The sequence below is a fragment of the Cebus imitator genome, unplaced genomic scaffold (assembly GCF_001604975.1).
Source record: "Cebus imitator isolate Cc_AM_T3 unplaced genomic scaffold, Cebus_imitator-1.0 Scaffold402, whole genome shotgun sequence".
Taxonomy (NCBI): Eukaryota; Metazoa; Chordata; class Mammalia; order Primates; family Cebidae; genus Cebus; species Cebus imitator.
Genome location: NW_016107717.1, coordinates 833,562 through 846,128, shown reverse-complemented (window position 1 = coordinate 846,128; position 12,567 = coordinate 833,562). Strand labels below are relative to the sequence as shown.

Here is a 12,567-nt window from a genome sequence, read left to right as displayed (position 1 = left end):
TTTCCTTCCCCCCTTTTATTTTTTCTTTCCCCTCTCCCTTCCTTCCTCTGTCTCACAATTATTGACCATCTGCCTTATGCCAGGTGCTGTGCTTTGCCCTGGAGCTGTAAAAGAGATACACATGGCATCTGCCCCCATGGCCTCTGCCCTCTATAGTCTAGCAAATGAGATAGACAAGAAAATCATAAGTAAGCATACTTGTGGTTAGAGTTATGTGGAGGGTTCTATGGAAAGTAAAGTGAGACTAGAGAAGAGTTAGCTGAAGTTGTGTCTCTGAACTGACTTTGAAGGATGACTAGGAGTTAGCTGAAGGAGGGAGGTACGACCCAGGACCCAGGTTGAATATACAGGTCAGATAATGGGACAGTCTGTGGTTGGTCCAGAGGACTGGGATAAGCATAAAGGAGAGATCTGCTTAGAATTTTCCATTCCTCAGCAATTACCATCAATGTTATGTAACACATTGTTACATAAAAATTCTAAAATCTACAAATTATCTGACAAACCTCATACTACTCTCTTACGTAAGTGCCGAAAATGTCAATTTCATAATAAAATAAAAGCTGATTTGATTTGTGTGGTATCTATTACAACCAGTAGAAACGATTTATTGATTTTTTTAAAGAAAATATATTTTTAAATGCCACATTTTTTGCAAGGAACTTGTTAATAGATGTGGATTTCTCATATACCCCAAACATGCTTCTAGTTACAAAATGTTAACAGTTTTGAGAAAAAATCAATAATCAGAAAACTCATGCAAAGATGAATAGCAAACAGAGCAATTCTGTGTTTTGCAGCCAGTGTTTCTCTTTTAATATTCAAAGTTTACAACTTGCTACTTGTTTCCTGAATCCAGATATATTGCAATGTTTTGTCTTTGTTTTTCCAATGGTATAAAAATTGGAGCTAACACAAATAAATGAAGAATACTTTCTGAACACAGCTAGGGTAAAACAAAAACTCAAAGCAAGACATGTGCATATGAAGAACTCCTGTATACTCTCTGACAAGCCTTGTGTGATACCTGCCCATTCTGTTTGTCACTGTGCTCATGAGCAGACGTTAAGTAGAAGTCTTTCGGAGCTGAGTATCCAGAGGACAATTGTTGCTCCCAATAAGCTGTGTAAGATGTGTGCATCCTGCCTTTTGCTTTTCTACTGGGTTATCAGGATGCTCCCAGCCACAGTCTTTGGCCTAGGGCTTCTTTCCATTCCATCTGCCCCCTCTTCATTTCACTAGATTCTTTGCAAGGAAAATCCTAGAATATACATGACATTTATCGAAACTGCTTAAAATTCTCTATGAAAGTAGTAAAGTTAAAAATTATGAAATTGGCCAGGCTCAGTGGCTCACACCTGTAATCCCAGCACTTAGGGAGGCCGAGACAATTTGATCACTTGAGACCAGGAGTTAGAGACCAGCCTCACCAACATGGTGAAACCCTGTCTGTCCTAAAAATACAAAAATTAGCCAGGCATGGTGGTGCACGCCTGTAATCCCAGCTACTTGGGCGGTTGAGGTGGGAGAATCGCTTGAACCCAAGAGATGGAGGTTGCAGTGAGCCGAGATTGCACCTCTGCACTCCAGCCTGGGTGACATTGTGAGACCCTGAAGAAAGAAAGAAAGAAAGAGAGAAAGAGAGAGAGAGAGAGATTGTCAAATACCTATGGTTTATTGAAAAATGTAACAGTAACTGAATGTGAGCCAAGTCATCACTGTAGAAGGACAGTTCAAAGTGGCTAGCCCCCTGCCTTTTCCCAGTATAGTGGTGGGCCTATATATTCTTCCTACTTGCTACCTGCTCAAACAGGTAGAGCATTTCAGAGGAATTTGTGGGTAGTGATTTTACAAATGATTATCACTACAAAATATTATTAAATAATATTACATATTAATATCACATCACATTATGGTATATTATTAGTTATGTAATAGTCAGCAGTTAGTAAGTCAATGCAAACCGTTTTGACATCTGTCACCAATTTGGGTTACAGAAGCAGAGAAACCATATCACAGCTTGAGTATCGGAGAATCCTTTCTCAAATGCTTGTGCTGAGTTTTACCTATTGGCTGAAGCTTATTTCTGGTAACTGATTATTAGAAAGCTGAGGTCATCAAGAGTCACTGACTCTAAGCATAGGAAGCATTTTACTAAAGCAAAATTAGAAAAGCTAAATATACTGGCATAGCAAAACAAAAGCTTCTGTTCTAGCTCCCTATAAGTTATGTTTCTAAGATAAATGAACATAAAATATTCTTAATTGAGTGTCTGGGCCCCACACATGGTAAGGAGAATTTTGGGTGAACTTACCAAAATGGCCTGTGAGAAGAGCAGTGAAAGAAGATCTGGGACTGGAGCCAGTTCTGCACTGTCTGGTTCTGTAGTTTCTCTGAGCCTTGGTTTTTTCATCAGAAAAGGAAGGAGCTGAACCTAGAGATAGATATGCAATGGGTCCCAAAGTTGAAAGAAAGTACATATTTCTCATCTCCATTCAGCTCAATTGAAAGACTAATGGTGTCTTTCAGGCAGGTAGTGATACACGTAGTCCTATTTTAGCACAGATTGAAATGTTTGAATGTTGTCTTTTTACTGCCAACCAATCTTGGATTTGGATGCTTAGTAGGCGTTTACTAAAGGTCCTTTGTTTATGATGGCTCCTCCTTTGACCCACTGCCAGCTGGATGTGCACTTTGAATATTTGAAATTTGAATAGTTACTCTTTTTTTTCCTCCGGAACTGACAATGGGTCTGGATGTATTCACCCACACTCTCCTACTCTATCCTCTTAGGATCTGTGAGACGGAAGCCAGGGTGTAGACGTCTCTCCAGTGAGCAGTGCTCATTCTGGGTGACTGTAGTCTAGTGCTTAAGAATATAGGCTCTGAAATAAGAGTTGTGTTCCTGTTCCAGTCCCACTACTCATTTGCTGTGTGGTGTTGGGCAAGTTATTTAACTTCTGTGCCTCATCTTTTTTTTTCAAATGTAAAATGGGGAATTGAGTTAAAAGCATAGAAACTGTTGAACAAGTATCTGGTACATGGTAAAAGCATGATAATGGACAGCTAATCTTGTTTATTACTGCATAATCTAGGGAATGAGCCTATGCCCCAGACCTCATCGTAACCCTGTTGTTACCATCTGAAAGGAGATTAGAGAGGAACCGTGGAAGGAGCTCCTAAAAAACCCTATGTGAGCAAAATGATGGTATTTAATCCATTCCTTAAAGATGGATGCTTACGCTACTCTTACAGCTCTTTAGGGAATAAAATTACCTCTCGTTTTCACTAGCCTAATTCAATGTCTGACAACTTCTCTCAGTCGGGAAGTTATTCCTTCTGTGTGGCTTAATTTCCTATTGTTGCAGTTTCCATTTGGGGTGAAGGAAAAGATAGCTCTGACTCTGAGATACAGGTTCTATTAAAACAAACCTTTGGGTTGGACACACTCACTCACTGTCAATGAGTGGTGCGGACCTTTGTCATGCACTGTGGAGGTGCTGTGTCTTCTAGACGGTGTTCTGTGGGGTCCCAGGAGCTCAGTGTGCGTTTCTGCATGGCCACCGGGATGGATGGGAGGGGAGGTGGCAGTTAGCAAGGACCTAGAATACTTGGCTTTGGACTCTTACCCACAATGGAATCTGAGCATGTTTACTCTTTCTCTGTACTTGCATAAGAGCTTGTACCAGGAGAAAGGGTTCTGCAAATAAAAGAAAGAATTGAAAACCAGGAGGTCAGCATACATCTGTTCCCAACAAGTCACATGATGTAGCCTGTCACTTGGCAGCTGACTCTGTTCCCTCATGTCTCTGCTCCTCTGTCCTGCCTGTTTGAAAGTGGCAGAGTGTGTGTGAGTGTGTGTGTGTGTGTGTGTGTGTGTGTGTGTTCCTTTACTCACAGTGATGGTGGGAGAAGGAGGATAAATAAGAAGATTTACAGGGAGAGGAACTTTACAAATCCAAGACACAATTATTATGAGACTGGAAAAGCCCCCTTTAATGTATTTGGAGGCATGCTCTTGACCTAACCTTATGTGGGTGGGCCCCCTGGAAATTAGTAGGGGACTTTTATCTCTAGCCTGTTTGATTGGGTGGTATGATTGGAGCCCAAGGTTGAGAGAAGGACCATTTGGCACATGCTGGCCTAATTAAATAGGTTTGGGAAGGCATTGACCAAAATAAAGGGAGTGAATACAGATTTATGCCTGCTGAATGCTGTGCAGCACCAGTCTTGCAGGGCTGTCGGCCTAAATGCTGCCCCGGCAGTGTCAAGGCCAGGTGTTCAGTCTCCCTGAGTCCTGCATCCTCACCTCTGGCAGGTGACAGAGTGGTGTCCTGATTTGTAAGGAATGGCCTTCGAGGTGCTGGCCTTTGAGAACCAGAAGGCAACTCCTCCACTAGCCTGACTCCAGGACTTGGGTTTCAGTCCCTTCCCCTGAGCTTTAGTGAGAATAGGGAGTATCACTCAGGACTATTTGGTTAAGGGAAAGCCGTGACCCAAAAAGTCATGTTCCAATGATGAGATTCCTCCCCACACTTGGTGGTAAATTCCTGATGGATGTAAATTTCTATTCAGATTTGTCAGTGGTTTTTCCTGCTGGGCCAGTTACTCAGATGGAGACATTTAAGGTTATGCTGAGAGCAGCTTTGATTATGTGAGATATATTATGCTAGGCACTTTACATAGTTAGCTAACCTAATTCTTACAACCACCCTGGGTGGTTAGGTGGTGTCTTCTCCATTATACAGATGAGGTATCTGAGGTTTCGAATTTATAGGACCCACTGATAATTGGTGGAACCACTGTTAGAATCTATCTATGATTGATCTTTAGATGTGAGACAGGAAGAAACCAGATGCCACCCCATATAGCTAAAAAAGAAGGTCCTGAAACCAGCTTTATGTATGGCAGATTGACCTAACAAATAAACCCTCTCATCTGTTTTTCCAGCTGAAATCACTTTTTCCCTCTCTCTCTCTCTCTCTCTGTCTCTCTCTCTCTCTCTCTCTCAAAGACTGCTTTCTTCAAATTGTTTGCTAAGCCCTAAGCAACAGGATCACTTGGAATAATGCACTGGTCATCCCAGCTCCATTTTTCTCTCACCCTAAATACCAATCACAGCAGACTTTCCCTTTGCTGAAGGATGCTTGCTATAAATGCTTAATACAGCTGAATGATGATAAATAAATAAGTGATGAATGGTAGTAGCAGAAGGAGCAATGACTTTTTGTGGGAAGAGCCTGCCCATCTTCCCACATCCATCTGTGGTCCTCTCTTCCTAGGGTGGCATGATTGCTCTGCTGCTGTCCATCTTGTGCCTGGTGATGATCCTGTATACTCGCCGGCGCTGGTGCAAACGCCGCAGGGTCCCTCAGCCCCAGAAGAGTGCCAGTGCTGAGGCAGCCAATGAGATTCACTACATTCCTTCTGTGCTGATCGGTGGGCATGGACGGGAGAGTCTGCGCAACGCCCGTGTGCAGGGCCACAACTCCAGCGGCACACTGAGCATCCGGGAGACACCCATCCTCGATGGCTATGAGTATGACATCACTGATCTGCGCCACCACCTGCAGAGGGAGTGCATGAATGGAGGGGAGGACTTTGCCAGCCAGGTCACACGCACCCTGGACTCCCTGCAGGGCTGCAATGAAAAGTCGGGGATGGACCTCACACCAGGTGAGGATGGGAGAAAGGCAAGCGGCTGTTTGGTCCTTCATCTCAAGGAGTTGGGGAGTGAGAGGAACAGCTGTGTGACAACAACTGATTGTCCTACATAGTGTGATGTGGCAGTGCCCTTCCCTAGATGGGCATAAAATAACCTGGTTCCTGAGATGATGGGCACTGTTTTCTGATCTAGAAGATCAGAAGAACCACATAAATTGGATTTCTTTTCACTTCCACCAGGCATTAGAGGCAACAGAGTTTAACATTCAATAGAAGAGTGAGCTAGAGTCATTTTAGTATGTAATGAGCAACCCTCTGGGAAATGAGATAGCAAGAAAAATGAACATGTGTATATGACTTCTTGTGTACTGTATATTTGCTTAGGGAATTTAATTCTCCATTGAGGTGGAGGGGACAGTGATATATGCTTTTTCCTATAACTCCTGAGAATTCGGCCTGGGGTGTTTTAGTTATGTTATCTTGCTCATGCCTTTGTGCTCTCTGCAAGGGTTGCACTGTTTAAAAGAAAATGAAGGATTGCAATCATGGTATCAGACCCCAGATGCACTGTGTATCTATGGAGACACTGGCTGGAAGGACTAATCCAGATGAACAAGATCAGGGTCAAAAATTGCAGAGAGAAAAGGACTAGCTCTTCCTTTACAGTAGTCCACCTGGTTCCCTTTAAAACTTCTGTGAATTAGCAAATCTCCGTAGATGAACTCTTCACAGTGATCCTTCCAAGAACTGCCCAATTATCTTTAAGGAAGACCTATTTGATGCTCAATGTTGCTTGCGATACATGGACTTTCGGTGGGGCTTGAAAGAGTAGAATCATGTGGAGGTTTTTATTCTGCTTGTTCTCTACAAGAAATTCTACATGAAGGACCAATTTCTAATAAGATTTAAGGCCTGGGAATTCCTTGAGAATATGGGGGACATATCATCAACATCTCTGCATATTCCCCATAACACCTGGTATAGTGCTAAGCCCACAAAATAGACATATGATACTCAGGGGTTATCAACTCAAATGCCTTTAGGAGGTTAACAGATAACACAGATAGGTAGAGCAGAAGGAGGTCAGACAAAAGGGAATGGCGCAGACTGTGATGAAAGAGAAAGGGCATGTTCTGCCTGAATGCACACAAATTCAAATTCTTTTAAAACTCTGTGCTGACCAAAATAAAGAAACCTGCAGTCTGTATTTAGCCAAAGATTTACAAGTATCGACCTTATCAATACAGAATTATTATAATACATAATATAATAATAGTTGAATTGGATTTTCAATTGTAATTCCCCAACTCCACTGCCTCTCCCATAACTTTGCTGTCCCTCAGAAATCAAAAAGGAATATTTCAGTTTCTTGTTGCCAGTCTCTCAATTTGCTTATTTCTTATTTCAATTCTGTGAGGCCTTATCTTCATGGTTTAGGCAGATTTCCTTCTTCTCCCTTTCCTTTGGTCTTTTAAAGTTTTTGCCTCAACTTTTCCTTATACAGGAAGTGACAATGCCAAGCTGTCACTGATGAACAAGTATAAAGACAACATTATTGCCACTAGCCCTGTGGACTCCAACCACCAGCAGGCCACCCTTCTCTCTCACACCTCCAGCAGCCAGAGAAAGCGGATCAACAACAAAGCAAGAGGTATGCACGTCTGACGTTAGGTCTTGCGGGTGGATTCCTTCATATTGGTAGAGGCAGGGCCATTAATATCTTCTACCCATTCTCTCATGCATGGCTAGAGGGGATATGCCCTGGCACAACCTTTCTGGAGGCCAGTTAAATGCTACTTACCAAAAAATGTAAATGTGCAAACCTTTTGACCAACAAGAGTCTATCCTTAGGAAATAATTGGACAAGAGTGCAAAGAAGTGTGTAAAAGGCTTACCATGCAGCCATTTGAAATAATATAGATCNCTACTTACCAAAAAATGTAAATGTGCAAACCTTTTGACCAACAAGAGTCTATCCTTAGGAAATAATTGGACAAGAGTGCAAAGAAGTGTGTAAAATGCTTACCATGCAGCCATTTGAAATAATATAGATCTATATTTGTTAATATGGAAAGTTGCCCACCCATCTATTAAATGGGGGGAAAAACGAAGTTATAAAGTAGAAGATACAGCATAATGCCATTTTAAAGGCAGATTAAAAAGCCTTTACCTGTTTCTGTATCAGAAAAAGCCAGAGAGTATACACATCAAATGTTAGCAGAGTTTATCTCTGATTTAAAGGATTTAGAGGGCATTAGGATTGCACCCTTTACATAGTTTTGTGTATTTTCTTTATTCTCTTTTTTTGTATGAAATGTATATTAATTCTAGAGCTAGAAAAAAAGACAAAAATGTAATTTCCTACATCCCTTAGATAGTCTCATATTAACAGAATCATAAGCTGTAATGAGGAAAATTCTCCTTTCTTCCTGTTCCACCCACTCTCCCTGGAGACCCTCTCTGGCAGGTAGGTGCCAGAAATGGCCCTAGTCAGAGGGAAGTAGGCAGGGTAGAGCTCCAGTGATTACTGTCCTAAAGGTCTACTTTTCCAACAAATTTGTGTAGAGGAAGCCCCAACCCCCTTGGCTACTTCTCCCAGATTATCAGCCAACTTACTTTCATTTTTGTTGATTTTCCTATTGAACTTGCCCAATGATTTGGTGTCATGAAACCAGAACTGAAAATGCTTTTTTGGCCATGCTGCTTTTATTACAGCGGGTTCCGCCTTCTTGAACCCTGAAGGGGATTCTGGCACAGAAGCAGAAAATGACCCCCAGCTGACATTTTACACGGATCCTTCAAGGAGCCGGAGGCGTAGTAGAGGTAGGAATGATAGAGGTGGCAGAAGGTGGTATCTGGGGGTTGGGGAGGTGGGGGGAGGCGGGGGAAGGAGAAGAGGTGTTGGGTTGGGTTGTGGGCTCTGTGGAACAAAACCAGTTTCTGCAAGAATTTTTGGACCACAACTGGTGTTTCCTCCTAAGGAAGAAAGAAGAGCCTAGAGTGGAAAATTTCAGAGAATCATCTCTCCCAGACAATGGCACTCTCAAACAAGTTTCCAAGTTGTTTGAAAGGCTATTTCTTGGTCAGATGACTCTCAATTCCTTCTGGAAGCCTCAGGAGTCATATTTTGCTGTTTAGACAAATGAATTAAAGTTAATAAAGTGTGTTGTATGTGAAAAGATGGATACTATATGTACCCCTGCTTCTTCTACCACTTTGGTCTTGGGATTGAGCTGCGCAAGGATTGGGGCAGCATAGCTGAGGAATGATTTATGGCCTGAAAATCTGTGTAATTGTCTTTGGCCTTTAAGCCCCTGACTGGTAGAATCACAGGACCCTGAGCCCCCAGGTTCCTTCCTTGCTCCTGGCAGGATTAAGGTAGCTAATCCATTTTCCTCTGCATGGACAAAGCATAGCCACTGTGTGCCACTTCACTGTCATGATCAGTGGCTTCAACTGTGGCTGTTGCAGCCATAGGTCCCACGACCTCTGACCTCGCTGGTACCACCTCCACACCGGAGGAGTTTGGGGCACAATCTCCAGCCAGCTTTACCAGTTATTTGCTGTGTGATACTGGATAAGAACAAATTCTCTGAGCTTCAGTTCATACACATGTCAAATGAGTTAACAATACTTTATGCATAGAGCAGAGAGCTTTATTGGATTAAATTATATGAAAGTGTGCTTTTTTGGAGACTACTAAAACACTATGCAGTCCCTATTGTTGCTGTTAGAACTCTCCATCATGCAGCCCCATATTTATACACTGCCCCATCTTAAAGAATTTTAGGCAGAGTCCCTGTAAGATACAGTAGAGGATATTTGAGTGGCATCCCCCTTGTGCCTCTCAACCAGTAGTTAACCAGTGTCTCCTGAAAGACATATATTTTTGCTCTCTCATGCCTCCACTTGAATTCCCTTCATGCCAGGTCTTCTTCCCATAGATTAGAAGAAGCCTTTTTGATTATAAATTCCAGTTTCTGTAGGCTTAACTGCTATCAGTGTAATAAAAGTTCTTTCCATCATTTTCCTTGAGAGATCAATGGGCCCCTGGGTATTTTAATGTTGAATGGCCATTTTTTCTGAGGCAAGAATGTGGATTAGGGCCTCCCAGTCTCTCTTGATACTACATATTTGTAGATAGCAGATACTCAACCTAGACACAGCCAATCCAGGCCTGATCAAGGCAGGGTGTGTCCTGCTTTAATAAAGTCTTGTTTCAGAAAATCCATGGTAATGAATTAGAAAGAGTTTCTTGACAGCATGAAACTATTCCTTTTAAATACCAAGCTCTCCTAATGCATCAACTTTTTACTGGTATTAACTAGACTATAAGCTTTTTAGGGGTGGATAATGCTTAATTTATTTTTCCAAAGTGCCTAGTGAAGGATTTTTCCTATAACAGAAGCTTGCAAGTGTTTGTTGAATTGGATTGGATATATCCATCGGACCAGCAAAAATATTTTATAACCCTCCTGCTATGGGTCAGGTTTGTGATAGGTGGTAGAAACATGAAAACATGGCACAGTGATAAGGCTTAATTTAATAATATTAAAAAAGTGAAGTGAGTACTCAGAAGAGAGGACAGTTAATCCTACCTGGCAGCAATAGGAGCCAAAAAAGGAGAAAGTAATTAGAACCAGGTTACATATACATACATACATATATATATATGTATGTATATGTATACAATGTATAGAGTTTCTCAAAGGAGAAGAAGTCTAAGATAAGTACATTTCAGTAAAGGAAAATAGCACATAAAAAGCCTTGAAAGGACAAAAGAACGTTGTGTTTTGAAGGAAGTAAACGTCACTCAATATGGCAGCTGTCATCAGGTTATAAATATATAAGCACATGAGATGGTAAGTATGAGGCTGGAAAATGGCTAACAAAGGACCACGCACACTCCATGTGACTGAGTTTGTGCTTGCGTCGGTGGGATGTAAGGAACCACTGGAAGTTCTAAAGCCAGGTAGAGATGCTCGATTATGGGTTGATGATGCAGAAAGACCTCAGAGACACGATTATCAGTAGCAAGTCATTGCCGTCACATGAGAGCCATGGCAATTGCCTGTAAACAGTGACAGTTCTGTGTGATAAGAGCAATAACAGCAGGGGGCACCAAGGGCTAGAACACCAAGGAATCAGTGAGAATCTGTTCTTGGAGGTTTCAGGGAAGTGTTTACAGGGAGATGTTGTTTGAGCTGAGACTTGAAGAGTAGGTGTATACGAGGCTGACAAGGTGACAAAATTGCCTTCTGCGGAGGAGGAAATAATCTGTGCAAAGTCACTGAGACGACATAAGCTATGACGGTCTTGTCAGGGAGCAGGAACATGTTTACTAGAGTAGAGCTTAGGGTACAAGTTTGTGGGTTTCTTAGGAAAGAATGCTAGAAGATCAGCAGAAGCCGGAAAGTACATGACCTTGACTCCAAGGGACTTAGACCATACCAAAGAGCACTGTCCTGGTCTGCTCTGCTCCATGAAGGATCCTTCCAGGGACATGCAGGATAGGTGACAGCAGGGTGAGCTTGAGGCAGAGGAACAGGTGGATGGCTTCTGCTTTGGTTTCCCTATAAGTTGATATGGGCAGGGAGGGATGGAAAGAATGAAGGCCAGATAAGTTTTGGACACAACATGAGAGAAATGAAAATCAAAACTTTAATGAGATATCATCTCACCCCAGTTTAAATGGTTTATATCCAAAAGACAGGCAGTAACAAACGCTGGTGAGGATGTAGAGAAGAGGGAATCCTTGTACACTGCTGGTGGGAATGTAAATAGTCTGGAGGTCCCTCAAAAAACTAATAATAGAGCTACCGTATGATCTAGCAATCCCACTGCTGGATACATATCCTAAAGAGACAAAGATTTAATGGCATTGGAGAGGGCAGGGTGGGAGTGTGGCTTGTAAGCAAGAGAAAAGCGTTATATAATGGCTTTTTTTGTTATTGTTGTTGTTGTTTTAATTTGAGAAACCAAATAGGTGGCAGTGCCATTGGCTGGGCAGTGGAAGTAGTCGGAGAGCAGGATTTGAGAGAAGGTAACAAGAGAAGGTAGTGAAGTTTTGAGAGAAGGTGGATCTGCCTCTGAGGCCTGGGCAGGGTTGGAAACCTGTAAGCGTAAGAAAATAGACTCTCTTATGGAAGGATAGTAACATGAAGAGTATATTTCCATCTATCAAGGACAGAGGACCCAGAGACTACTTTCTGCCCTCAAGTCTCCTTCCCAGCTACTGCCAACACATGCACCCAGAGGAAACTGCTCCCCTAAAGGACGAGTATATCCATAAACCAAAAACTCATCTCTGTGTTCCTGAGAACATCAGTTCCAAAGGCATCGCTGTGCCCAAAGACTGAGTAGTGCATTGTTCCTGTGGCCTGAAACCTCACCTGGATCTGCAATTTTATCTGGCTCCACACCTTAGTAGTTGCCTGGCCATAGGCATGCTCTACAGCCTCTCTAACCCTCTATTCCTCTAGGGGAGCTGCTTCACAGGACCAGGGACACCATTCAATGATACGAGCCACATAAAGCCCTGAGCACTGGCGCCTGACACACAGTTACCACTTGATAAGAGTTAACTACCACAAGAAGCATCACCTCTTACAGATCTTGCCTCATCTGTAAAGTAGGTGGTTCCCATGTAGACTCATAAGCTTACTGTAAGAAAGCAAATATTAAAAATAAAATAAGGTATGTAAAACACTTAGCACAGTGTCTGCCTTCATGGAAGGCTTTTATTACTATCAATAATAAGTACTAACAGAACAGAAGAAAATTCCAAAAGAATCATACATTTGTTGTCTTGCTTTTTTACTTTCACACATCTGTTCTGCTTCCATAAGCATAAGGCTCTCCTGCTTAATAGCATTTCATCTTCTTCCCAATAGAAAAAAAAAA

The 12,567-nt window shown here is 42.2% G+C and overlaps 1 protein-coding gene across 2 annotated transcripts in view; it reads left to right on the top strand.

Moving 5' to 3' along the window:
* Nucleotides 1–12,567, top strand: part of ASTN1 (astrotactin 1) — a 323,619-nt gene that overhangs the window by 147,935 nt on the left and 163,117 nt on the right. For both annotated transcript variants that reach the window (XM_017508838.2, XM_017508837.2), the window contains exons 3-5: nt 5,283–5,676; nt 7,169–7,315; nt 8,380–8,487. In XM_017508838.2, the coding sequence (XP_017364327.1) occupies nt 5,283–5,676; nt 7,169–7,315; nt 8,380–8,487 (649 nt within the window). The remainder of the gene's footprint in view (nt 1–5,282; nt 5,677–7,168; nt 7,316–8,379; nt 8,488–12,567) is intronic.